Source organism: Salvelinus namaycush, chromosome 39, assembly GCF_016432855.1.
Source record: "Salvelinus namaycush isolate Seneca chromosome 39, SaNama_1.0, whole genome shotgun sequence".
NCBI classification, from domain to species: domain Eukaryota; kingdom Metazoa; phylum Chordata; class Actinopteri; order Salmoniformes; family Salmonidae; genus Salvelinus; species Salvelinus namaycush.
In genome coordinates this window covers 22,092,639-22,120,588 of record NC_052345.1, presented here as the reverse complement: position 1 = coordinate 22,120,588, position 27,950 = coordinate 22,092,639, and the positions used below count along the sequence as shown (strand labels likewise).

The 27,950-nt window shown below is 43.3% G+C and overlaps 2 protein-coding genes and 1 long non-coding RNA gene across 3 annotated transcripts in view; 1 reads left to right on the top strand and 2 right to left on the bottom strand.

The window, feature by feature from the left end:
• Positions 1-1,445: 1,445 nt before the first annotated feature.
• Positions 1,446-15,275, bottom strand: LOC120032615 (heme-binding protein 1-like). Its single transcript, XM_038978785.1, has 6 exons — positions 15,184-15,275; positions 5,286-5,471; positions 4,614-4,705; positions 4,042-4,183; positions 3,541-3,724; positions 1,446-3,309 (listed from the first exon to the last, which is right to left on the bottom strand). Exons 2-6 carry the CDS (start codon positions 5,443-5,445, stop codon positions 3,135-3,137), a joined length of 753 nt encoding a protein of 250 aa, XP_038834713.1. The 5' UTR covers positions 5,446-5,471; positions 15,184-15,275; the 3' UTR covers positions 1,446-3,134.
• Positions 14,804-23,715, top strand: LOC120032616. Its single transcript, XR_005473842.1, has 3 exons — positions 14,804-14,885; positions 23,067-23,296; positions 23,409-23,715. It is a non-coding gene; the product is annotated as an uncharacterized LOC120032616 (long non-coding RNA).
• A 2,269-nt stretch (positions 23,716-25,984) lies between these two features.
• Positions 25,985-27,950, bottom strand: part of LOC120033001 (kinesin light chain 1-like) — a 39,151-nt gene continuing 37,185 nt past the window's right edge. Inside the window, exons 15-16 of the mRNA XM_038979287.1 lie at positions 27,174-27,237; positions 25,985-26,895 (exon numbers count right to left, since the gene is read on the bottom strand). Coding sequence (XP_038835215.1) covers positions 26,812-26,895; positions 27,174-27,237 — 148 coding nt within the window. The 3' untranslated portion in view covers positions 25,985-26,811. The remainder of the gene's footprint in view (positions 26,896-27,173; positions 27,238-27,950) is intronic.

Genomic DNA, 27,950 nt, shown 5'->3' with positions numbered 1-27,950 from the left:
CGGCAGCAAACACAGCTGTGAGTCTTTTGGGGTAAGTCTCAGAGCTTTGCACACCTGCATTGTACAATATTTGCCCATTATTCTTTTAAAAATTCTTCAAGCTCTGTCTAAGTCATTGCTGATAATTGCTAGTCAGCCATTTTCAAGTCTTAACATAGACTTTTAAGCAGATTTAAGTCAAAACTGTAACTAGGCCACTCAAACATTCTATGTCGTCTTGGTTAGCAACTCCAGAGTATATTTGGCATTGTGTTTTAGGTTATTATCCTGCTGAAAGGAGAATTTGTCTCCCAGTGTCTGTTGGAAAGCAGACTGAACCAGGTATCCTATAGGATTTAGCCTGTGCTTAGCTTTATTCCATTTATTTTTATCCCAAAAAACTCCCTAGTCCTTGCCGATGACAAGTATACCCATAACATTATCAATGTTATTATCAATGTTATTATCAAATCAAATTGTATTTGTCACATGCGCCGAATACAACAGGTGTAGATGACAACAAGGTGACCTTACAGTGAAATGCACACTTACAAGCCCTTAACCAACTGCAGTTTTAAGAAAAATAAGTGTTAAGTAAAAAATAGATTATATATTTTTTAAAGTAACAATTAAAGGGCAGCAGTAAAATAACAGTAGTGAGGCTATATACAGGTGGTACCAGTACAGAGTCAATGTGCGGCGGCACCGGTTAGTCGTGGTAATGGAGGTAATATGTACATGTAGGTAGATGCAGACAACACCATGCTTGAAAATATGACGAGTGGAACTCAGTGATGTGTTGTTGCTCCAAACATAATGCTTTGTATTCAGGCCAAAAAGTACATTTCTTTGCCACATTTTTTTGCAGTAAGTGCCTTGTTGCAAACAGGATGCATGTTTTGGAATATTTTTTAATTCTGTACAGGTGTCCTTCTTTTCACTCTGTAATTTAGGTTAGTATTGTGGAGTAACTACAATGTTGTCGATCCATCCTCAGTTCTCACATCACAACCATTAAACTCTGTAACTGTTTTAAATCCCTGAGCGGTTTCCGTCCTCTCCTCTCAAGTTAGGAAGGATGCCTGTATCTTTGTATTGACTATAGATACACCATCTAAAGCTTATTGAATAACGACACCATGCTCAAATAGGTAATTTTTCTTTTTCTTTCCCATGTACCAATCGGTGCCCTTCTTTGCAAGGCATTGGAAAACCTCCCTGGTCTTTGTGGTTGCATATGTAGTTGAAATTCATTACTCGATTGAGGGACCATACAGATAATTGTATGTGTAGGGTACAGAAACTGCGTAATCATTAAAAATGAATGTTAACCACTATTATTGAACACAGAATGAGTCCATGGAATTTATGTGATTTGTTAAGCAGATTTTTACTCCTGAATGTATTTAGGCTTGCCATAACAAAGGGGTTCAATACTTATTTACGCAAGGCATTTCAGCTTTTCATTTTTAATTAATTTGTCAAATCTGTGACAAAATCTAAATTTAACACAACAAAATGTGGGAAAAGTAAATGGGGTGTGAATACTTTCTGAAGGCACGGTACGTTTTTAAGTGTAAATGTATATCAAATCTCCATTAACTTACACTGGCAATCTTTTAAGTAGTTTAAAGATACACTATACAGAAATCTCTCTGTTTGCTAAAATTTCAAATTTTGGTATGTGACAAAACAAGCAAAAATAGTGTAGAGGGATCATTGTACCATCTAAACTGCTGTGAAATATATTTTCCATAACCAAAAATATAGTATTTTCATCTGTTTGAAGTTATTGTACAAAACAGAAAGTAAAAGAGGTCAAAACTAAACTTAAGAACAGAAAGCATAGAAAACACACATAGAACAGATCTACTACATCTTAGACTTGCTTTCAATGAGAATTAATGATCTATAACTCCTCACAATTCTACTTGAATTTGGTCAGGTTGCCCAAAAAGTTATATATTGCAGCTTCAAATTGAAGCAACCCACTACAATTCACACTGCAATTCTGAAATGTATGCTTTGAAAACAGTTGAAAACAGCATAGAAATACAAGGTCACAAAAGAGAGGCCGGGTGCAATTTTAACATATCAAAAGTATACCGTACTAATTATTGTAGAATACAAACAAATACACACTTATTCTGGGAAATATATATAAAAAAATAGGCAAGCACAGTAAGAGCACATCATTTGGCCGTGCTGAACAGACAGGTTCATAAGTCACTTAAATTAAACTTCCATTCCCCAACCATCATTAACTATAGCTATGAATCTTCAAAAAGCTTGAACCTTCCTCAAAATCTAAAGAGCCTGGTCCCAGTCTCAGCTCCATTTACAACTAACCTCACCAAAACCAATCTATTCATTTGTGAGATATTCACCAATAAGCAAATAAATAGACCAAAAAACATAATACAAACGTTACTGTTTGGTTGACACCTAGTGTCAACTAGTAGTAACTGAAGGTAACGAATGACCAATCTGTCTATCATTTTGTGGCTGGGGGAAGTCATTTACTTATTCGGACACCTATACCCAAAATCCCTACACCAGCCTCAAAATGTAGGTAAAGTAGCAGAGTGTGGGCAAAATTCACTAGCAGGATCAAATTCAATGGCAGTTAAGAGTAAGAGAACACCCACATATCATAGCAAGTAACTTTGAATGATAAAGTTGTGTCAGAATGACCTACGTATATGGATAATAATAGGTGAAACCTGGATGCCTACTCTAGTCAACTGCAAATACAACATTTTTGTAGTAAGTTACAGACCTATAAGACATAATCCTTATAGTTTAGAAAAAACATTATGGTATCAACATCATTAAGAAAAAAAGTATTCAAATGTATGCACTCACTGCTGTAAGTCGCTCTGGATAAGAGCGTCTGCTAAATGACTCAAATGTAAAACGGACTTTGACACTACGTGACACCAGTTTGCAATGATTAGATGATATTCCCAATTTTCTTTTACATAAAAAACAAGAAAAATAAAATAAAGATAAAACGTGATGGAAATATAAGACTAATGTAATGCCCAGACAGTTTTTCACAGAGATACAATATACTTGTATTTTAAACACCATATTTGTGGGATAGGGGGGTGTCGGGATGATACAGGAGGGGACAGGTGGATGTTATAAGAGATTTAGGGGTCTCGTCGAATTAACCAGATCTCGTTCCTGCGACAGGACACCCCAGGGTTGTCGTAGACAGCCACCATGTAGGAGTTGCGATGCATCTCCTCGCTGGGGCCCAGCATCTGCCACAACAGGTTAATCTGAGGCATGATTGTCTCCTCCGTGGTGGTGCCGAAGAACGTCCTACAGAAGACCGCATTTGTTATTCTTGTTTAAATAAATACTATCATTACTGCTATTATCTGATTATTTTTTACCTATAGTATTTTAGCCAGATATCTTACCAATGCAAAGTAGTGTGTGAGTCTAGCTAGTACGTATCCATTATCTATAGAAGTTAGCACTATTGTTTGGGTTGATTCCCCACACACAGATTATCGTATCGAAGTCAGCCAGAGGTCGGAGTGTCCTTACCGGGTGATGACTCGTAAATCCTCCCTTTGGAGTATGGTGATTTCTAGGTCAGTTGGCTGGGGCGGGTTCGCCTGGAACTCAGCAGGCAGGTAGTATGCGGTCAAGATGTCCTTCTGAAAGCCATTGCCGTCCTCCAGCATTTGGATACTGTTCACAATGGGTACAGTCATTCCCAAATAGCGTCCTGTCGATACAAGAGTGTGCTATTATAATGACTCACTGTTACCCTGTCTTACTATACACTATATTTAGGTCTATGGTAAGGATTAGGATTACTGATGTAAGTACAGTAAGAATGACTAATTAATATACAATAGAGTCTAGGCCCCAAATCAATAAATTGTAGATACACTGTACTTAAGGTTATGGTTAGGGTTACTGCTGTACGTACAGTGGAACAACGAGTGATTACAATATAGTTGTAACAATGAGTGATTACAATAGATTTTGCACTATACTTACATCAATAATTACACAGTAACATGAACACTAAGCCCTTACCGACAGAGTTCTCCTTGCAGATGAATTTCATGAGTTTCATGAAGCCCAAGGAGATGCTCTGCTCGTACAGCTTCTCCCCTTTAGTGATGCACGCCCACTTCCCTGCAGGGTACACCCTCTCCTCAAACAGCACCTCGCCCAGCTGCAGAAATAGACAAACACACACTTCGTTATCCAGGGAATATAAGAGATCTTTCACTTCACTCTGCACTCGAGCAATGGCATGGATGCTCAAGCTGAAACACACACGCGAGCACACACACACACACACACAACATACATTGCACTCAAGCAAATACATGGACGGTCATACGGCAACACGCACACAGATTTTACACACCACATTGCACTCAGGCATTTACACAAATCCGTTTGAACATACACACAGCTTTCATTATTTATTTACTTATTTATCATTCAAACACTCAAAAGTACATATTTTACTACAGACTTTCCTTCACTTCCTGCCATTACATGATGGATAGACGACCCAGAAAATGGAACAGCCAACATATCTGCCATTGTCATCCTGACCTAAGATTGGTAATAAGTGGAAGGGACACATACTGTACCTTTTCATGCTGAGAGATGGAGGCAAAGGGGACCTGCTCTCTTTCTTGGGTTTGGTTCCGTCGCGTCATCTCTTGAATTGGTCCTGTCATTTCTATCAAAACAACACAGAGGTCCTCTTCATTTATTTTAAAGTTTACAGAGAGCAGCCTGAACGCAAACCTCACTGGTAAAAACCTCACCGGAACCAAGTGAAGTGGGGGGATATTCGTCATTGGCTTATGCTTTATAAACGGTACCCAGGGCTAATGTCAAGTATTCAAGTCTCTAGGAAAATGGGCCTGCTCTAATATCTACAAGCTTCTTACTAGACCTCAAACTGATACCCATTTTGAGTACGCCATGATAGAGACTTCAGTACACACACTATAGCAATCAAGTGATACTGCTGTATTGCAGACGGTTTGGAATGTGGAAGATAAAACAATGTGCCGTAAAACAATGCACCGATATTGTTGAAATGTCATCATCATTATCTGGGACTTGGTTTCGCCGTCTTTGCTTATGGACAGGATGTAGCAACTAGAATCTGAGATTTTTAAATTTCAACTGTTGGAAGAAACCATGTCCTGTTGCAACGAGTTTGATTTCTCAGATTGATTGTCTCCAAATACACTGCTGCCAAGCAACTACCTCGAATGGGACTGTTTTACTCCACCGCCTATCTCGCTTACCTCGGGGGACGGACACCTGGTGTGTGCTGGCGATCGCCTGCCAATGGGTGTACAGCCTCTGCTGCTCGTCGTCCTCCATTGGATCAGGGTTGTCAGTGATGTCATTGTCCAGTTCCTCGTCCTCCAATCCGTCGAGATCCTCGAGGGAGATTAGTGCCATTGTTTTCGTCCACAGGCCGGGTAGATCTGCAAATACAAGACCAAGAAGACAAGTTTGTTACTTCTCCTAGAAATAGGGCCATTGTTAACGTGCATTTCCAGTTGACCTGGAAATAACTAGGCATTTAGGCCTACTAAGATATGACTTGGTTGTGGCCTGGCTGGTCTAGTGTTAATGCCGCAGCCTCCAGCACACCTCTACAGTCTGCATTGGTACGAATCGGGCCTACCGCCCTTTGACACAACCTCTCTCCGACTTTCCCCACTGTCACCCTCCTTCACTAATTGTTCAATAAAATCAGAAAATCCCATATATATATATATATATATATATATATATATATATATATATATATATACACTGCTCAAAAAAATAAAGGGAACACTTAAACAACACAATGTAACTCCAAGTCAATCACACTTCTGTGAAATCAAACTGTCCACTTAGGAAGCAACACTGATTGACAATAAATTTCACATGCTGTTGTGCAAATGGAATAGACAAAAGGGGGAAATTATAGGCAATTAGCAAGACACCCCCCAATAAAGGAGTGGTTCTGCAGGTGGTGACCACAGACCACTTCTCAGTTCCTATGCTTCCTGGCTGATGTTTTGGTCACTTTTGAATGCTGGCGGTGCTTTCACTCTAGTGGTAGCATGAGACGGAGTCTACAACCCACACAAGTGGCTCAGGTAGTGCAGCTCATCCAGGATGGCACATCAATGCGAGCTGTGGCAAAAAGGTTTGCTGTGTCTGTCAGCGTAGTGTCCAGAGCATGGAGGCGCTACCAGGAGACAGGCCAGTACATCAGGAGACGTGGAGGAGGCCGTAGGAGGGCAACAACCCAGCAGCAGGACCGCTACCTCCGCCTTTGTGCAAGGAGGAGCACTGCCAGAGCCCTGCAAAATGACCTCCAGCAGGCCACAAATGTGCATGTGTCTGCTCAAACGGTCAGAAACAGACTCCATGAGGGTGGTATGAGGGCCCGACGTCCACAGGTGGGGGTTGTGCTTACAGCCCAACACCGTGCAGGACGTTTGGCATTTGCCAGAGAACACCAAGATTGGCAAATTCGCCACTGGCGCCCTGTGCTCTTCACAGATGAAAGCAGGTTCACACTGAGCACATGTGACAGACGTGACAGAGTCTGGAGACGCCGTGGAGAACGTTCTGCTGCCTGCAACATCCTCCAGCATGACCGGTTTGGCGGTGGGTCAGTCATGGTGTGGGGTGGTATTTCTTTGTGGGGCCGCACAGCCCTCCATGTGCTCGCCAGAGGTAGCCTGACTGCCATTAGGTACCGAGATGAGATTCTCAGAGCCCTTGTGAGACCATATGCTGGTGCGGTTGGCCCTGGGTTCCTCCTAATGCAAGACAATGCTAGACCTCATGTGGCTGGAGTGTGTCAGCAGTTCCTGCAAGAAGAAGGCATTGATGCTATGGACTGGCCCGCCCGTTCCCCAGACCTGAATCCAATTGAGCACATCTGGGACATCATGTCTCGCTCCATCCACCAACGCCACGTTGCACCACAGACTGTCCAGGAGTTGGCGGATGCTTTAGTCCAGGTCTGGGAGGAGATCCCTCAGGAGACCATCCGCCACCTCATCAGGAGCATGCCCAGGCGTTGTAGGGAGGTCATACAGGCACGTGGAGGCCACACACACTACTGAGCCTCATTTTGACTTGTTTTAAGGACATTACATCAAAGTTGGATCAGCCTGTAGTGTGGTTTTCCACTTTAATTTTGAGTGTGACTCCAAATCCAGACCTCCATGGGTTGATAAATTTGATTTACATTGATCATTTTTGTGTGATTTTGTTGTCAGCACATTCAACTATGTAAAGAAAAAAGTATTTAATAAGAATATTTCATTCATTCAGATCTAGGATGTGTTATTTTAGTGTTCCCTTTATTTTTTTGAGCAGTGTATATATAAAATAGAAAAAAGACAAGGTCAAACTGTAACAATGTAATTGTAACGTTCGTCTGGTGGTGTATGAATGGACCAAGGCGCAGCGGGTGATGAATACATAACTATTTATTACAAACAGACGAAACACTGACAAAACACTAGAACAAACTACAAAACAATAAACGAAGGCAACAGACCTGAAACAAACGAACTTACATATAGACGAAGGACGCAAGAACAGGAACAGACTACCCAAAACGAACGAACAAACGAAACAGTCCCATGTGGATTACACAGACACAGGAACAATCACCCACAAACAAACAGTGAGAACAACCTACCTTAATATGACTCTCAATCAGAGGAAACGCCAAACACCTGCCTCTAATTGAGAGCCATACCAGGCAACCCATTAACCCAACATAGAAAACACATAACATAGACTACCCACCCAAACTCACGCCCTGACCAATTAAACACATACCAAACAACAGAAAACAGGTCAGGAACGTGACAGAACCCCCCCCTCAAGGTGCGAACTCCGGGCGCACCCCTACAACTCAAGGGGAGGGTCTGGGTGGGCATCTGTCCGCAGTGGCGGCTCCGGCGGTGGACGAGGACACCACTCCACCACTGTCTTTGTCCCTCTCCTTCGCGTCCTTTGAGTGGCGACCCTCGCCCCCGACCATGGTCCAGGAACCCTCACTAAGGCCCCTCCTACATAGAGGAGACAGCTCAGGACAGAGAGGTAGCTCAGGACAGAGAGGTAGCTCAGGACAGAGAGGTAGCTCAGGACAGAGGGACAACTCTGTACTAATGGCAGCTCCGGACTGGGTGGCAGCTCCGGACTGGGTGGCAGCTCCGGACTGAGTGGCAGCTCATGACTGAGTGGCAGCTCATGACTGAGTGGCAGCTCATGACTGAGTGGCAGCTCATGACTGAGTGGCAGCTCATGACTGGAGGGCAGCTCATGACTGGAGGGCAGCTCATGACTGGAGGGCAGCTCATGACTGGAGGGCAGCTCATGACTGGAGGGCAGCTCATGACTGTCTGGCGGTTCTGGCAGCTCCTGACTGGCTGGCGGCTCTGGCACCTCCTGACTGGCTGGCGGCTCTGGCACCTCCTGACTGGCTGGCGGCTCTGGCACCTCCTGACTGGCTGGCGGCTCTGGCACCTCCTGACTGGCTGGCGGCTCTGGCACCTCCTGACTGGCTGGCGGCTCTGGCACCTCCTGACTGGCTGGCGGCTCTGGCACCTCCTGACTGGCTGGCGGCTCTGGCACCTCCTGACTGGCTGGCGGCTCTGGCACCTCCTGACTGGCTGGCGGCTCTGGCACCTCCTGACTGGCTGGCGGCTCTGGCACCTCCTGACTGGCTGGCGGCTCTGGCACCTCCTGACTGGCTGGCGGCTCTGGCACCTCCTGACTGGCTGGCGGCTCTGGCACCTCCTGACTGGCTGGCGGCTCTGGCGGCTCCTGACTGGCTGGCGGCTCTGGCGGCTCCTGACTGGCTGGCGGCTCTGGCGGCTCCTGACTGGCTGGCGGCTCTGGCGGCTCCTGACTGACGGACAGCTCTAGCGGCTCCTGACTGACGGACGGCTCTAGCGGCTCGGGACAGACGGGCGGCTCTAATGGCTCGTGGCAGACGGACGGCTCAGAAGGCGCTGGGCAGACGGACGGCTCAGAAGGCGCTGGGCAGACGGATGGCTCAGACGGCGCTGGACAGACGGATGGCTCAGACGGCGCTGGACAGACGGATGGCTCAGACGGCGCTGGACAGACGGATGGCTCAGACGGCGCTGGGCAGACGGATGGCTCAGACGGCGCTGGGCAGACGGATGGCTCAGACGGCGCTGGGCAGACAGCCGACTCTGACCTGCTGAGGCCCACAGTAGGCCTGGTGCGTGGTGCCGGAACTGGTGGTACCGGACTGGAGACACGTACCTCAAGGCTAGTGCGGGGAGCAGGAACAGGGCACACTGGACTCTCGATGCGCACTATAGGCCTGGTGCGTGGTACCGGAACTGGAGGTACCGGGCTGAGGGCACGCACCTCAGGGCGAGTGCGGGGAGAAGGAACAGTGCGTACAGGGCTCTGGAGACGCACAGGAGGCTTGATGCGTGGTGCCGAAACTGGAGGCACTGAGCTTGAGACACGCACCACAGGGAGAGTGCGTGGAGGAGGAACAGGGCTCTGGAGACGCACTGGAAGCCTGGTGCGTGGTGTAGGCACTGGTGGTACTGAGCTGGGGCGGGAAGGTGGCGCCGGATATACCGGACCGTGTAGGCGTACTGGCTCCCTTGAGCACTGAACCTGCCCAACCTTACCTGGTTGTATGCTCCCCGTCGCCTGACCAGTGCGGGGAGGTGGAATAACCCGCACCGGGCTATGTAGGCGAACCGGGGACACCATGCGTAAGGCTGGTGCCATGTAAGCCGGCCCAAGGAGACGTACTGGTGGCCAGATATGTAGAGCCGGCTTCATGGCACTTGGCTCAATGCTCAATCTAGCCCTACCAGTGCGGGGAGGTGGAATAACCCGCACCGGGCTATGCACACGTACAGGAGACACCGTGCGCTCTACTGCGTAACACGGTGTCTGCCCGTACTCCCGCTCTCCACGGTTAGCCTGGGAAGTGGGCGCAGGTCTCCTACCTGCCCTAGACCCACTACCTCTTAGCCCCCCCCCCAAGAAATTTTTGGGTTGTACTTGCGGGCTTTTCGGGCTTCCGTGCTAGACGCGTCCCCTCATAACGCCGGTTCCTCTCTCCGGTTTCCTCCGCTCTCCGAGCTGCCTCCAGCTGTTCCCATGGGCGGCGATTCACTTCAACTTTAGCCCATGGTCCTTTTCCTTCCATGATTTCCTCCCAAGACCAGAAATCCTGCTTCGTGCGCTGTCCGTTAACCCGCTGCTTGATCCGGGTTTGGTGGGTGATTCTGTAACGTTCGTCTGGTGGTGTATGAATGGACCAAGGCGCAGCGGGTGATGAATACATAACTATTTATTACAAACAGACGAAACACTGACAAAACACTAGAACAAACTACAAAACAATAAACGAAGGCAACAGACCTGAAACAAACGAACTTACATATAGACGAAGGACGCAAGAACAGGAACAGACTACCCAAAACGAACGAACAAACGAAACAGTCCCATGTGGATTACACAGACACAGGAACAATCACCCACAAACAAACAGTGAGAACAACCTACCTTAATATGACTCTCAATCAGAGGAAACGCCAAACACCTGCCTCTAATTGAGAGCCATACCAGGCAACCCATTAACCCAACATAGAAAACACATAACATAGACTACCCACCCAAACTCACGCCCTGACCAATTAAACACATACCAAACAACAGAAAACAGGTCAGGAACGTGACAGTAATAACCAATTATTTTTAGTAAGTACCAAGAGCACCTATTGTTAAAATGTCCCATTAAAAACCAGGTGAAAACAATACCATAAAATAATGTGCTACCTTATTATTACCAGTAGAAAATAGAACCATGTGATATTATTCAGTCATTTATTCACTTGTTGAATGTAGGCTACACAGGATATTATGATCTGTACAGGATCATGGATACCATGTAGATACATGAAGCTGCTTTGACACAGACTTCACTATTTAAATCACAGTCACACTGGATCATATCAAAGCTGCTTGTCAGACCTTTTCGAAAAAAGCTTAAGGGGGATTGGTGCCTGTGGTAGGAGCTTTATCCTATCTCTGCAAATGACCAAACGGCCATATGGTAGACAAATGTGTGTGTTATTACAAATGGCCGATTATATCTGCTATCAGATCCAAGGCTATACATTTATTGTTCCAAAACATTTATTGCTGCAAAATAGGTCTTAGCCAAAAATGCATAACATTTAAAGTGAGGGCTCCAAATCAAGGTGGTTCCTTCAGAAAGTGTCAGCTACAGTCACAGAAATCCTATAATTCTATGTCTTGGGTAATGTGAACTAATCTTATTATACACCATATAAGTCATAGATGCTTATAACAAGGAATAAAGCATTTTACCTGTCAGCTTTTAGTATTAGCTCAAAGGGCAACCTTTACTTGGCTTTTGGAACAAACTTAACTAAACACAATAGCCTACACCATCGGGCTACTGTTGCGCCATCATGAGGACACAGGTTTGAAAATGTACAGTAAAGAATGGCATTGAAGACTATACCACCTCAGTCACTGGCTTCATCAATAAGTCTATCGGCGACGTCATCCACACAGTGACCGTACGTACATATCCCAACCAGAAGTCATGGATTAAAGGCAACATCCACACCGAGCTATAGGCTAGAGCTGCCGCTTTCAAGGAGCAGGAAACTAACCCGGACGCTTATAAGAAATCCCACGATGCCCTCAGCCGAACCATCAAACAGGAAAAGCGTCAATACAGGATTAAGATTGAATCCTACTACACCGGTTCTGACACTTGTCGGATGTGGCTGGCTTGCAAACTATTACAGACGACAAAGAGAAACCCACCGGCAAGCTGCCCAGTGATGCGACCTACTAGATGGGCTTAATGCCTTTTATGGTCGCTTCGAGGCAACCAACACTGAAGCATGCATGACAGCACCAGCTGTTCCGGACGACTGTGTGATCCCGCTCTCTGTAGCCGATGTGAGCAGGACCTTTAAACAGGTCAACATTCACAAGGCCGCAGGGCCAGATGGATTACCAGGACGTGTACTCAGAGCATGCGCGGACCAACTGGCAAGTGTCTCTACTGACATTTTCAACCTCTGCCTGACCGAATCTGTAATATCTACATGTTTCAAGCAGACCACCATAGTCCCTGTGCCCAAGAAAGTGAAGGTAACCTGCCTAAATGACTACCGCCCCATAGCACTCACATCAGTAGCCATGAAGTGCTTTGAAAGGCTGGTCATGGCTCACATCAACACCATCATACCGGAAAGCCTAGACCCACTTCAATTTGCATACCGCCCAGACAGATCCACAGATGACGCAATCTCAATCGAACTCCACACTGGCCTTTCCCACCTGGACAAAAGGAACACATATGTGAGAATGTTGTTCATTGACTACAGCTCAGCGTTCAACACCATAGCGCCCACAAAGCTCATGACTAAGCTAAGGACCCTGGGACTAAACACCCCCCTCTGCAACTGGACTGTGGACTTCCTGGCGGGCCGCCCCCAGGTAATCAGGGTAGGCAACAACACATCGGGTGAGCTGATCCCTAACATGGGGGCCCTTCATGGGTGCTTGCTTAGTCCCCTTCTGTACTCCCTGTTCACCCACGACTGCGTGGCCAAGGACGACTCCAACAGCGGTAGGCGGTAGACTGACAACGATGAGACAGCCTATAGGGAGGAGATGAGAGACCTGGCAATGTGGTGCCAGGACAACAACCTCTCCCACAACGTGAGCAAGACAAAGGAGCTGATCGTGGACTGCAGGAAAGGGAGGGCCGAACTCGCCCCTATTCACATCGACGGGGCTGTAGTGGAGTCAGTTGTAAAGAGGGCATGACAATGGGTCCCCAGATCCTCAAAAAGTTATACAGCTGCACCATCGAGAGCATCCTGACCGGTTGCATTACCACCTGGTATTGGCAACTGTTCGGCATCCGACCATAAGGCACTACAGAGGGTAGTGCGTACGGCCCAGTACATCCCTGGGGCCTAGCTTCCTGCCATCCAGGACCTATATAATAGGCGGTGTCAGAGGAAGGCCCAAAAAATTGTCAAAGACTCCAGTCACCTAATTCATACACTGTTCTCTCTGCTACCGCACGGCAAGCAGTACCGGAGCGACAAGTCTAGGTCCGAAAGGTTCCTTAACAGCTTCTACCCCCAAGCCATAAGACTGCTGAACAATATATCAAATGGCCACCCGGACTATTTACATTGCCCGCCCCACCCTTTGTTTTTACACTGCTGCTACCTGCTGTTCATTATCTATGCATAGTCACTTTACCCCTACCTACATGTACAAATTACCTAGACTAACCTGTAATCTGCACATTGACTTGGTACCTGTACCCCCTGAATATAGCCTCATTATTGTCCTTTTATTGTGTTACTTTTATATATTTTTTTACTTTAGTTTATTTAGTAAATATTTTCTTAACTCTATTTCTTTGACTGCAATGTTGGTTAAGGGCTTGTAAGTAAGAATTTCACAGTAAGGTTTACACCTGTTGTATTCGACGCATGTGACAAATACATTTTGATTTGAAAAGGTGATTAATGCTTCATCTGGTGTGATGCAATTGTGGAGCCTCTGGAGGCTTGTGTAGGCCAAATTGAGGTAGCAATGTGAAGGGCTCCGCATAGCTCTGTATTGGCATGTTGGTTGGCATTAGGTGGGGGCGGTACATCCTGTATAAACACAAACATGGAGAACTTTGATGAAAGTCTATCAGAACAAGTTCGCAAATAAAATACATATTTATGATACCTCATGTAGGGATTTCAAAGACACAAAAAGGAGTTAGAACTCCTGGAAGGAGATCAGGGAGGATTTGTACACATTCAACAAATCTTATCAAACAAAGTGGATATTTGTCAAATCCGTCATGATTTATGTATTGTAACAGGCCCACAATGTGGTTACTAAAATCAGATTTTTATAAATTTGGCTGTTTTCGCTGCATAACATTTAGAAGTTGTCCCTTTTCCGGTTTAGAAGAAGTGCGGCCATGCTCCCATTCGTATAAACTGTATTCAGTCACTTTTAACTGTAATGCAGTTGATTGATGACATGAACATGTATTGGGGTTGACATCCATACAAGGACTATACTCTTATGTTTACCTCAACATAGTGTGACATAAACAATAGCCTGAATGTAGTCTAATTTTGCTGGGGGGCATCGGGGAGATTCAGGTGGAAAACCGGTGCAGCATTTTTACTACTAGAATTGGCTGAGCTCCTACTCCAACATCTCAGAAGAGGTAAGGTCTTGTCATTTCGTTTGGCCAGTTGTTCGTAATTAGCTGAAAAGCTATCTCTACGAGTGGTGCACCGCAGACCAATTTATTGGATGCGTATGACAGCTCCCCAAAGCGCAAGCAGTATGAATGCTTTGACTTCTGCAGAGGTCGCATCTCAGTAAATGCTGTACTGCCGCTACAGCGATCGGATTAACCATAGGTGGGGCTTTTACCCCACACAATTAAACTCAGTTTACTACGGCAGCCGGGCTGCACATTACTCAACACAAAAACACTTTACCAGCGCGCGCTAACAAAACCACTAAAAGGAGTGCACAGCAGCACAGCCTTCATTTCGGATTTTAATACAACATCCGATTAATCATCGCTGGCGAGATAATTAAATGGGCAGTGAACTCACTACCGTGTTCGAGAGCGTCAAATCCATGATGCATTGTGGGTAAATGGTGACACTGGCTGATCAACAAATAATAATGAGTAGTTATTTGTGATGCAAGGTATTTGTAGATCGGTCCGTCGGCAAGTCGCCTGCAATGTCGAACAAACACCCTGACTGCAATGCATGACAGCAAAAGTAGGTCAACCCTAGGGAACCAGCACACCCAATAACGCGGCAAAAATGTCACTAGTGGTTGCTTGAACGCATGCCATGAAATTAATAGGCTTTAGGATAGACAGCTCGTCGTTTTTTTTGTTTGTTTTTTTTTTACAATCATTTATATTGGTTAAGCCCCAATCGGTTATTAATTGTGTAGAATCTGTGGACTTTTCGGACATTTAGCTATTCATTTGTTATATTCTTCCCTGTACACTAGTTTAGACCAACTCGTTTACCCGAATGTAACATTTAGTAATAAAGTCGGCGTTCTTACCTGGTCAACAAAGTTAAGGATCGTATTTGAGCACTACTTCTTCTGATCTACTGTACAATCAAACAGGACATATAAATTCAATGCCGCACGAGTATTCTGCCAGCAGCACAAACAATGACGGCAGTTCTGTATGCTAATAATAATTCCTTCAAAATAAAAGCCCGCATTTCAAAATATTAAAATGTGGATAACTATTTCAAAAGATACAGTATAACATTTTCATCAATGTCCCATTTTTATTGTGCATAAAGCAAACGCAAAAAGGACTTTATGAAAACAATTACAAATATGCTTCAAAAACCTTTTGTAAGACCACTATCAAAAAACACAATGTTCAGATCGATATGTTCACAACACTGGGCTGTAGAGAAAAAACTATTCTATGTGCTGAGTCAAAAGAGAGGTTGGTAATTCTCAGTAGAGTAGAATCGATATATGGTGTTATTTTTTGGGGGACTGAAGTCTAAATACCAAGCCGCACTTTCCACTCGACCTACAGACCCTACTGAGTATTCCCAACCCACTTTTACCTCAGCATATACAGCAGTTTATATGTATAAACCCATACAGTATGTAATTCATATGCAGTGTATTGGATTGTAATGAATGTAGCGGCTGGAGTAATGAGTCACCAGCACTCTGTATTAAACCCACTGCCCAGCACAAGAGACCAATTTAAGTTTTGCAGACTCTATATTGAGTAATTCCGATTACATATTGTATTTTGTTAAGTGTATAGTGACTGCCCCTGGAAAGCAACTAATCCCTTTGAAAATGGCCTATGTGGCTTCGATATGAGTCAGAAACATTTATTCTAGTGTGAAAATAGGATAATTTTTGTCATAAATGCAGTCTCGTCAAAAATGTGTTATTTTTTTTAATGTCTTTCTGTTTTGACTGTTGAGCAATACATCCTTGCCTAGTCATGTCGAGTTATGTAGATCTATGTATGTGGAAATGTTTAATTGTGGAAAAACTACACTTAAGAAAAATATAAACGCAACGTGTAAAGTGCTGATCCCAGGTTTCATGAACTGAAATAAAAAGAACCCTGAAATTTTCCATAAGCACAAAACCCTTATTTCGCTCAGATCTTTTTGCATCAATTAGTTTGCATCCCTGTTTGTGAGCATTTCTCCTTTGCCAAGATAATCCATCCACCTGACAGGTGAGGCATATGAAGAATCTGAATTAACAGCATGATCATTACACAGGTGTACCTTGTGCTGGGGACAATAAAAGGCCACTAACATGTGCAGTTTTGTCACAACACAATGCCACAGATGTATCAAGTTAAGGGAGCTTGCAATTGGCATGCTGACTGCAGGAATGTCCATCAGAGCTGTTGCCAGATAATTGAATATTAATTTCTCAACCAATGACGTTTTAGAGAATTTGGCAGTACATCCAACAGGCCTCACAACCGCAAACCACATGTATGGCGTTGTGTGGGCGAGCTGTTTGCTGATGTCAACGTTGTGAACGGAGTACCCCATGGTGGCGGTGGGGTTATGGTATGGGCAGGCATAAGCTACGGACATCAAACACAATTGCATTGTATCGATGGCAATTTGAATACAGAGATACCGTGACGAGATTCTGAGGCCCATTGTTGTGCCATTCATCCACCGCCATCACCTCCTGTTTTAACATGATAATGCACGGCCCCATGTCACAAGGATCTGTACACAATTCCTGGAAGCTGAAAATGTCCCAGTTCTTCCATGCCCAAAATTCTCACCAGACATGTTACCCATTGAGCATGTACAACAGTGTTCCAGTTCCCGCCAATATCCATCAACTTCGCGCAGCCATTGAAGAAGAGTGGGACAACATTCCACAGGCCACAATCAACAGCCTGATCAACTCTATGAGAAGAACATGTTGCGCTGTATGAGGCAAATGGTCACACCAGATACTTACTGGTTTTCTGATCCAAGGCCCTACCTTTTTTTTTTTATGTATCTGTGACCAACAGATGCATATCTGCATTCCCAGTCATGTGAAATCCATCGATTAGGGCCTTATGAATTTATTTCAATTGACTGATTTCCTTATATGAACTGTAACTCAGCAAAATCTTTGAAATTGTTGTGTCCCTTCATTGAATGGGACTCCATTGTGTCATCATCCCCAATGCATTCAAAGGATGGCAGACTGAAAAGCCCTATACGGATTGACCATGCCTCCACAGCCAAAGTTTTATGTCTTGCAATGCATGCCCTGCCAAAGGACCCTAGTATGCAGAATAGTTAGCCCTGCCAAAGGACCCTAGTATGCAGAATAGGTGGTTGGAGTTCGCTGGTCCCCAAGTCTGCACCAGTAACGCTAGCTTGGTGTGCAACGACTAGTGGTGGCGAGTATAACCAGAGAGACTTGAATATCCGATCGCTGCAGCTGTACATAGTCCATCTGTAAATAGCCCACCCAATCTACCTACCTCATCCCCATATTGTTTTTATTTACTTTGCTGCTCTTTTGCACACCAGTATCACTACTTACACACCATCATCTGCTCATCTATCACTCCAGTGTTAATCTGCTAAATTGTAATTACTTTACTACTATGGCCTATTTATTGCCTTACCCCCTCCTTTATTCCATGTGTAACTCTGTGTTGTTGTTTCTGTCGCACTGCTTTTCTTTATCTTGGCCAGGTCGCAGTTGTAAATGAGAACTTGTTCTCAACTGGCCTACCTGGTTAAATAAAGGTGAAAAAATATATATACAGTGGGGCAAAAAAGTATTTAGTCAGCCACCAATTGTGCAAGTTCTCCCACTTAAAAAGATGAGAGAGGCCTGTAATTTTCATCATAGGTACACTTCAACTATGACAGACAAAATGAGAAGAAAAAATCCAGAAAATCACATTGTAGGATTTTTAATGAATTTATTTGCAAATTATGGTGGAAAATAAGTATTTGGTCAATAACAAAAGTTTATCTCAATACTTTGTTATATACCCTTTGTTGGCAATGACAGAGGTCAAACGTTTTCTGTAAGTCTTCACAAGGTTTTCACACACTGTTGCTGGTATTTTGGCCCATTCCTCCATGCAGATCTCCTCTAGAGCAGTGATGTTTTGGGGCTGTTGCTGGGCAACACGGACTTTCAACTCCCTCCAAAGATTTTCTATGGGGTTGAGATCTGGAGACTGGCTAGGCCACTCCAGGACCTTGAAATGCTTCTTACGAAGCCACTCCTTCGTTGCCCGGGCGGTGTGTTTGGGATCATTGTCATGCTGAAAGACCCAGCCACGTTTCATCTTCAATGCCCTTGCTGATGGAAGGAGGTTTTCACTCAAAATCTCACGATACATGGCCCCATTCATTCTGTCCTTTACACGGATCAGTCGTCCTGGTCCCTTTGCAGAAAAACAGCCCCAAAGCATGATGTTTCCACCCCCATGCTTCACAGTAGGTATGGTGTTCTTTGGATGCAACTCAGCATTCTTTGTCCTCCAAACACGACGAGTTGAGTTTTTACCAAAAAGTTCTATTTTGGTTTCATCTGACCATATGACATTCTCCCAATCTTCTTCTGGATCATCCAAATGCTCTCTAGCAAACTTCAGACGGGCCTGGACATGTACTGGCTTAAGCAGGGGGACACGTCTGGCACTGCAGGATTTGAGTCCCTGGCGGCGTAGTGTGTTACTGATGGTAGGCTTTGTTACTTTGGTCCCAGCTCTCTGCAGGTCATTCACTAGGTCCCCCCGTGTGGTTCTGGGATTTTTGCTCACCGTTCTTGTGATCATTTTGACCCCACGGGGTGAGATCTTGCGTGGAGCCCCAGATCGAGGGAGATTATCAGTGGTCTTGTATGTCTTCCATTTCCTAATAATTGCTCCCACAGTTGATTTCTTCAAACCAAGCTGCTTACCTATTGCAGATTCAGTCTTCCCAGCCTGGTGCAGGTCTACAATTTTGTTTCTGGTGTCCTTTGACAGCTCTTTGGTCTTGGCCATAGTGGAGTTTGGAGTGTGACTGTTTGAGGTTGTGGACAGGTGTCTTTTATACTGATAACAAGTTCAAACAGGTGCCATTAATACAGGTAACGAGTGGAGGACAGAGGAGCCTCTTAAAGAAGAAGTTACAGGTCTGTGAGAGCCAGAAATCTTGCTTGTTTGTAGGTGACCAAATACTTATTTTCCACCATAATTTGCAAATAAATTCATTACAAATCCTACAATGTGATTTTCTGGATCTTGCTCCACGCAAGATCTCACCCCGTGGGGTCAGCCAGGAAGCATAGGAACTGAGAAGTGGTTTCCTCACCTGCAGAACCACTCCTTTATTGGGGGTGTCTTGCTAATTGCCTATAATTTCCACCTTTTGTCTATTCCATTTGCATGTGAAATTTATTGTCAATCAGTGCTGCTTCCTAAGTGGACAGTTTGATTTCACAGAAGTGTGATTGACTTGGAGTTACATTGTGTTGTTTAAGTGTTCCCTTTATTTTTTTGAGCAGTGTATATATTTTTATAGCTGTCTAAAACTGAAGTTTTGAGAAACTCACATACTGTACGCTCCTTTAACTCTCGTCCCCTTGGAACGATCGCAACCAAAACAATACTCATCTCCAAAATGGCAAAACGTGCAGTCAAAATCAATTGTGAGCCAGGGCTACACACTGGCTCAACACAAAAGACAAAAAACTTATTGACTGCCCTCTCTTGAAAGACAATCAGCAACCAAGTTGGCTCGACCACAGACATGTCTGATTTCAAGGGGGAACTGCTGCAATATCCGTAGTAACTTTCCTCTCTTGATTTTCCTCAGTGGAATGGCCTCAGGGAAACGAGTGGCAGCGCACATGGTCAAATGAAACTTGTTACCACTCTGCTTTGAGCAAAGGACCATCACAGCCCACCAGAACCCTGCTGAAAGGTATGTCAAAAGCATGAATATACTGCAAAAATGCAACCGGCACAGTTTGGTTCGGTTTACCCATCCGTTGGCAAACATGAAAGAATTTACAGTAAGCCACAACATCCTGTTTCAGACTAGGCCAGTAGAAGTTATACAAGATACAGTCATACATCTTGTTGACCCCAAGATGGCTTGCCGTACTACCATCATGAGCCAACCTCAGTATCTCTTATCGTGGTGTAACTATAACGACAATTTGAGATACACTACACTAGGCCAATCGTCTTGCCCCGAAGTGAAGCGAGGATGCCATTTCCTCATTAGAACATTTTACTGTTTCGCAATCAGCTTATTCCTGGACATCGAAGTGTCAACTGTAGGAACGCTCGCTCACCTTTGGGGTTTTCAAAGGAGAGATCAACTCAGGAGGTTTAGCGAAATCAGGATCACCCATAAACGTCTCGGACATATCGACCACGGTGGGATCGCTGACATCCTCCTCAACACTAGACTTGCTCCCAGCAACTTTCTTAGACGTAGCATGTGTAACGGCACACACTGAGAACACTAAGATCATTTTTTGATAACCCATCAGGTTACTTTACTCTGGGTTCCTTACCAACAACAGGATTTGGCACGACCATCCCTCCAGCCAAATCATTTCCCAAAATGAACGAGACCCCCCGTCACCGGTGGGCTAGGCCTCACTCCAACAACAACGGAACCAGAAATAAGATCAGACTCGAGTTCCACATTATACAAAGGAACTTCCATGCAGCCCATCTCCACGGCTTGTACTTACACATTGTAGCCAGTTGCTGAAGTGTCAGACAAAGGCAAAACACCCTCCAAAATGAAGGACTGGGCTGCCCCGGTATCTCACAGTATCTTCACCGGCTGCTTAACAGCATCCCAACTCCTCAGAGGCACGAACCCATCTGAAACAAAGGGTTATAACACATCTGATCCAAAATCTTGTTTACGAAATACACCAGTCCTAACCAGCGACTTGGGCTGGAGTGCTCCCACAAGAAGAAACTGCTTTTTCTCTAATTTTTCTGTTTCAACTTAGAACACTGATAGACAATGTGTACTTTCTCACGGCAGTATTGACAAACTGGCGGATACAAAAAAAAAAAAAAACAGTATTCTGCTGATCTTAATCTTTGGGCACTGTAGAAATGGACTGAAACCTCACAGTAGGTGACTTCTCTGGATTGCTTTTTGCACAAGGATACCTACTGGTTGATTTGTTTGTGAAGGTAGTTGTATGTGTCAACAAACTCATCTGCTAGAACTGCAGCTTTCTCAAGAGTGCGATCTTTGTGCTCATGAATCTAGGTTGCAACCCTTTCGTGAGGGCAATTCTTGAACTGCTCGAGAAGTATGAGTCTTGTTCCCTTGCGAACTCACATGGCTTTATTTTTTTTACATTTACAGAACTGATGTCTGTATGCCTCTGTGACCAACTCACAAGCCCGAAGGACAGTAACTTCAACAGTGCACAGTCCGATCTCCAGTCAAGAGACAAAGCAGTGCACACCCTCTTATTTAAAGCCTGTGTGTTTATTCAACTTTCAAATTGATTCCACCAATCTTATAACCCCTCAAGGTGGATGTCAGTGAAAGAAACTTTACCACAAAAGTTTATTTTGAACACTCAAATATCTGGGTATAGCAGAGCTTCAGAGTATGTGACTGGAGCGACCACCATACTCATGGGAAACAATATCCCAGACAAGCCCCCGTTTTGTTATGTTCCCTAGCAAGAAAACCAAATAATGTCACTCAAACAGAAGGGGGAAACTAACAAAAAGTCACTGACAACAACCAAAACGAAACAGGTGGGGTTTTAGGAGGGGTTCAAAAAGACACCCACCATGAGCACCCACTAAATTTGCCCAAGAGGCAAAACAAAAGAAAAACCCACACCAAAATTAAAGACAGGAAGCAAACCAAAAAATTTGGCGCAAACCAAATTCAGATACAGGATTGTTTGTCTAGAACTCAAAATGGGGAGTGCCAGCTAAATGTGTCAAACCTCTGTATCTATCAATGAAACTGACGCAGTGGGCCAGCCACTCTCAAATTGCACCTTGGCCAGCACAGGTGAAACACCTTTCCCACTAACGAGACGGCAACCAGCACAGGTGTAACACATACTATCTATGCAACACTAATCGCGTGTGCCCTACGGGCTAACGAGCTAAAGTCCAACCTCTAAACATAAATGGAAAAACCAAAGCCTGTAACACTAACGATTTCAGATAACGTTATTGCTGGTTATATAGGTAGCTATCTTTTGATAAAGTGAGGTAGGCCATCTAACGTTAGCTAGCAAAGCAGGCTAGATAACATTTTAGCTAGCTAATTAGCTATGTCATTAGAACTTAGGTCATAGCTCATACAAGTTTATTGTGTATTGTCTAGATGCTGCTGGTTTTGTAACGTTATCGTTTGATAATGCTAGTGAGGCAGGCTACCTAATGTTAGCATAGCTAGCTAGCTAACTACATAATTAGCTTGCTAAATACCTCATTACAATGTATCTAGGTCATCATAGCTCATACAAGTTTGTGTATTTTCTAGATACTGTTGGTTATGTAACGTTATCATTTGATAATGCTAGCTAACATTTGCTAAAGTGCTTATACAAGTGTATTGTCTAGGGCAAAATAATAGATGCCGCTATGGTCATACCTAACTCACTCACGTCTGAATCTGACTAATACAGTGAACTAGGAGCAAAAAAACATATAGGCGGCGTCATCGGTCTGAATCTAATCCAATCTGGAGCTACAGTCAGGCTACATCTGTCAAGCATAGAATAGAATTCGCTTGACCCGAGTTACTGCCCTGATGACACAGAAGGCTTCATCAACAACTGTAATGGGTGTTATATGAATATATATAAAATTAAAAGAAGTAAAAAAAAAAATTTCAAATGTGATCCTTTCTTTAGAACAAAATGCAATTTAGTACTTGGCTGTCTATTGTATCACCCTGTCACAGGCCCTCCCGATCAACACCACCTCATAAGATGAGGAAATATATTGTTTATGAGGATTGCCTGCTGCAGTTGTTCGAGATATGTTCAGCCGAACATGCAACAGAGAAGACCAGCAAGGGGACCGATGAGGGGCCAGGGGCTGATCTATACTGCCATACTTATCAATGGGGTGCTGGCAAAGACCTTACCTCCAGCCTCACCTCTTTCTCACTCACCAATGGTCGTCGATTAGGTAGGTTTAGTCTGACCTCTTCAAGCTTCAACATAGTGCATGTTTGTCAGATATCACCTATCCTAACTGCCATTGGTAATAGAACAGTGACTGTGTGTGCATGTGTTCACAGAAACATGTATGGAGTCAGCACATGGAGACTTGCAAGATGATGTGAAGTCCAGTCTGACAGATGGGCTTGATACTGATGTCTTTAAATGGAGAGAGACCTGTCACTTAGCATAAAAAAATGTACTAAACTTTTACTTGTATTGTATCAGTCATTATGGGGAGGGAGTAACCCTGTGTATTCTGCAAAAGGATCTAGGAACTCCTTTTGCATACAGGACATCACATAGGAAGGTATGACCACTGACATGTTTGCCAAGGTAGCCTCATTTCCATCAGACAAAATTATGAATAGGCACAGTATCTGTATCGGCTGGGAATGACAATAAAAGGTGCACATTGTTATATTAGTAGAACACTGCTTCTATGGTAATTATGTAAAGGCTTGTTTATTCTACATTGACCTGTTACTACATTTGAAAGTTATCAAAACACTTTGTTTAGAATAACTACATAAATTCAGCAATTGCATTCTCCTCAAATTACTCTGTAGGCTACTGACCTATTTAAAGCTTGCTCTGGCATCTCACCATACATGTATCTGCCTGTAGTTATTGAACTCAACATGCATGAGGTTTGTTTGTTGATTGAGTGGGGTGAAACAGCTGCAGGCAAGGTTCTGACAGATGGGTGTGTCTTGATGGTGGCAAGGACACACCCAAGAAACACCCGCATCAAAGTTTTGCTTCTGGCATGGCCACCAGGATTTCTTGAGCAACCCCAAAAAAACAAGGCCAAATCAGCCGCTGCAGTTCCCCTTGAAATATAACCTGCCCTATACAATAGCACAACAATAATACTTTCAACAAACCTGATTGGTGTAAACTTTTTAAAGAAATGGTGGTATAAATAATACATAAAAAAAAAAAAAAAGGTATGTCAAATTATCCTTTTATTTTTTCATAGGTGGTTGCGATCCTGTGAAAAACAGTTGTGCTGCACTAGAGTGCTAGAAAAAAAATCGATATGCCCAAAGTGTTGCATTAATTTGCAGGAGGACTCATAATTAAAAATAAATCCCCGATCGCGCTGCCAACATAATATCCTGCTGCTATGAGAACGGTACTCAATGCAGCTGCTGTATAGGAGACGGGGGTGTCATGTGCACGTCCTTGGGAAAGAACAAATGTGCTACATCAAACCGATGACAGTGCGAATAATAATAGGGTTTATACAGTATACGACATTGGTATATCAGCCAACAATGTTCCATGAAACGATGCCTACCATTGACTACACACTATACTTGACTCTTAAAATGATAGTTTATCATTAAGTCTCGATTCCTCGTCGGACTCTATTTTGTTCATTCTATTCAATATGCTGTTCTTGTTCTATTATGTTACATTCAATTTCCATTATTAGAAAAGCGATACCCCTTGATAAGTTATAGTTTGAGCCATTTTCTCAAGACAACTGCTGATGGCTTGCTATGATTACCCAGCACTGAAATGACTGCAGTTATGCATACAGCATTGTGTCTACATTATGTCCACAATCATCAAAGGCTATCAAAAGGTTAGTAATAACAATCAATACCAGGATATGATAGCAGCTATTTTATTAAGGGTTTGTTTACATTCAATGAAGGAATTCTGACTGAAAATGATTGCATGAGAAGAATATCATAAACTGAAAATGGTTAACAATCAGTTTTACACCACTAAAAGACCCTTTAAAACATTGAGTCATCTGAATATGAAAAACCTTCCGATCTACATATATATTAACACATATATAGCACCGAAGTGAAACATTTGAAATCTTAGTCATATTTAAACAAGTATTAAATATTAAAATATATTCACAATTCAAGCCTAATGATCTTTTTAGTGCAATACTATATTCATATGACTGATTCATAAACTCAATAAAACAACCATTTTTCATTATATAATTTGATTTCTGTGCTACAACTGGTAAATAGATCTAATGGAACGCATCTCTTGCATGGCTGAATGAAAACAAATGTTTTACTTTGTGTCTCTCCAACGTTCTTAGGGAGGAAAAGCTAAAGAGAAAATGAGCCTCCACTCTTCAACATTGGAACATTTTGACATCCATAGAAAGTTAGCCCGTGCCAGTATGTTTGTGTTATCATGCCAAACATGACAATTTTGCTGTGAGGCTAGACTGTTGGGCTTGACAATGTGCAATGGCGTGGGCAAGAGCACAAACAGATCAAGACCAGGGAAGACATGGCTTAGTTACACGCTTAGGAAAAAAGGTGCTATCTAGAACCTAAAAGGGTTCTTTGGCTGTCCCCATACGAGAACCCTTTCAAGAACCCTTTTTGGTTCTACATGGAACCCAAAAGGTTTCTTCTATGGAGACACCCGAAGAACCCTTTTTTCGAAGAGTGTATTGCATGAATTGATACAGCATTGGAAAGTATAGCTTTGGGAAACATTCGATCCCAGACCCTGAGATAAATAATTACCTGAATTGCCTGAAGAAATGTAAAATAACCAGGTCAATATGTGGTTACCATCTAACCTAAAAATGATAATTACATCATGGCATTTGGCCTTTACTGAGTAAGTACTTAGATTAAGGTTAATTTCTGTAGCTGCGCCCCCCCCCCCTCCCAAGAGTTATTTGTGTTCATATTGCCCCTTTACTTGAAAATCTCTGAGAACACCCTAACTAATAAACATGGTCAAAAAATAAGTCATTTGAAACAAGCAAAACAGGAGTCCTAGCACCACTTCAATTGTTTTACACTCAACAATGCTCAAGGCTAAGCTGTAGTAGCTATATAAACAAGAAATATCTGGTTCCATCAACTATTTTCTTCATGTACATTTTTATGAGGTGAGGTACCCCTTTAAAATTGCAGATATATTTGATTCTATATTCATGAATACCATCTTCATGACTTAATTACTATTTAACTACAGTACCGAGTATCTTCATGGTTATGGAAAGGGGAGAAAACAGTGTAAAAAGAAGCGTAATGGCTGAATTGGACAGCTCTTGAAAAGAATAATCCTCTCTGATTTGGGAAGAGTACTGACCCACCATGCATTCGGAATCTGCAGGTATAGTGAATAATAGCTAATAACCATGCTTGGTCTCCATGTGAAACACTATGGTCCACAATACACTGCCCTGAGTGTCTGTTTGCACAGAGCACCTTAAGGGGATTTGTATCAAACTAATCCAAGCAGTAAGGATTCTAGCTGTCTAATCTCACAATATATCAATGACATTAAAACCAAGCACATTTTTACAATATATTTTTTGAATTCTACAGAAAGTCTACAAAATTTGTACAATGTCTAGAAAGCAGCAATAACATTAAACAGTGTTTAAATGTAGGAATGGAAACTACAGAATTTAGATTCAGAATGGCACAAGTGAAAATTAAACATCATATTTGGAAAAACTGTTGGGAGAGTGTGTGTTCAGTTTCCAGTTCCACTGTAGAGGTCAACAGTACTGGAACTCAGGTTCCTGCTCTGCCTTAGCCTCCTGTCACCTGCTGGACTCTGTAGAGAGAAAGAGGAGGGGGAGAGAGAGAGACAGAGAGAGAGAAAATGAAAGAAATACAGAAGGAAAAAAAACAGAAAAATACAAGGTCATGCTTTATCGCTAAACTTGATTCTGATGAGAGAGAATAGTGGGGGTGTTTTTAGAACAGGTATCGTGGTCCTGGGTGAACTAAGGTGAACTATCCAGCAGGCAGCTGATAAGTTGCTACAAGGCCATAATGCAAACTAAGCAAGAAGTATGAATAACGGAATATATCCACTAGGAGACGTGTTACCTGAAAGGAGTCGTCGTCATCACTGCTCTTGTTCAAATAGTTCAGAGAGGCAGCTCGTTTCATACTGCAAAGGAAAAACAAAGCATTTTCATTGGAGTGGGTCTTAAGCCAATTTATATGAAATGTTTTATGCTTTGGCGAGTGTGTGCGTGCGTGAGGCCACTGAAGGGTACTGGACCAAGCATGAATAGAGGGGTGTCAAATGAATGTCACAACATTTTAATTTGTTTACACATTTATCAGGTGCATTTCATATTTTTTTAAATTATGATTCAGTAACACCGTTACTGAATATCTGCTCAGAATAGCATAGTTTCATGTGAGATTAATCATGAATATAACAGTACATTTAAGATTATTTTCGTGCTATTTATCTTCAACTGAATCTTATACAGAAGTGTTGGGTTGGTGGTCCTAATTAAGAGGAAGACAATAGCTGGGGGAAAAAACAGCAGCATTATCCTGAACCAAAAATGCAGGGTCAGACTTGATGCTGTAGTTGCAGAAACACAATTTTAAGATAGTGAAGATTAGAGTGGAAAGGGGATAAAAATATATATATTTTTTAGGCCAGGGTATTTTGACACTATTGAGACCGCATGGAAATCAGATAGGGAAACATTGTACTGAAATGAATCACGTTTTGACATAGGCTATTTTGGCATTTAAAGCCCCTTCAGCCTCCAAAGCACCTCATTTCCTGAGTCACTTTGTTATGCAAATATATATTTTTAAACCTTTCCCATATGCGGTCATCCCCCTCTTCAAAGGGGGGGG

What these genes read in the sequence shown, in the direction of transcription:
- LOC120032615 (XM_038978785.1), bottom strand. Translation starts at nt 5,445, where the DNA reads ATGGCACTAATCTCCCTCGAGGATCTCGACGGATTGGAGGACGAGGAA. An exon ending in CCAGGTGTCCGTCCCCCGAG is followed by an intron (nt 4,706 to 5,285) that starts GTAAGCGAGATA and finishes TTGTTTTGATAG; the next exon opens with AAATGACAGGACCAATTCAA. An exon ending in CCATCTCTCAGCATGAAAAG is followed by an intron (nt 4,184 to 4,613) that starts GTACAGTATGTG and finishes CTATTTCTGCAG; the next exon opens with CTGGGCGAGGTGCTGTTTGA.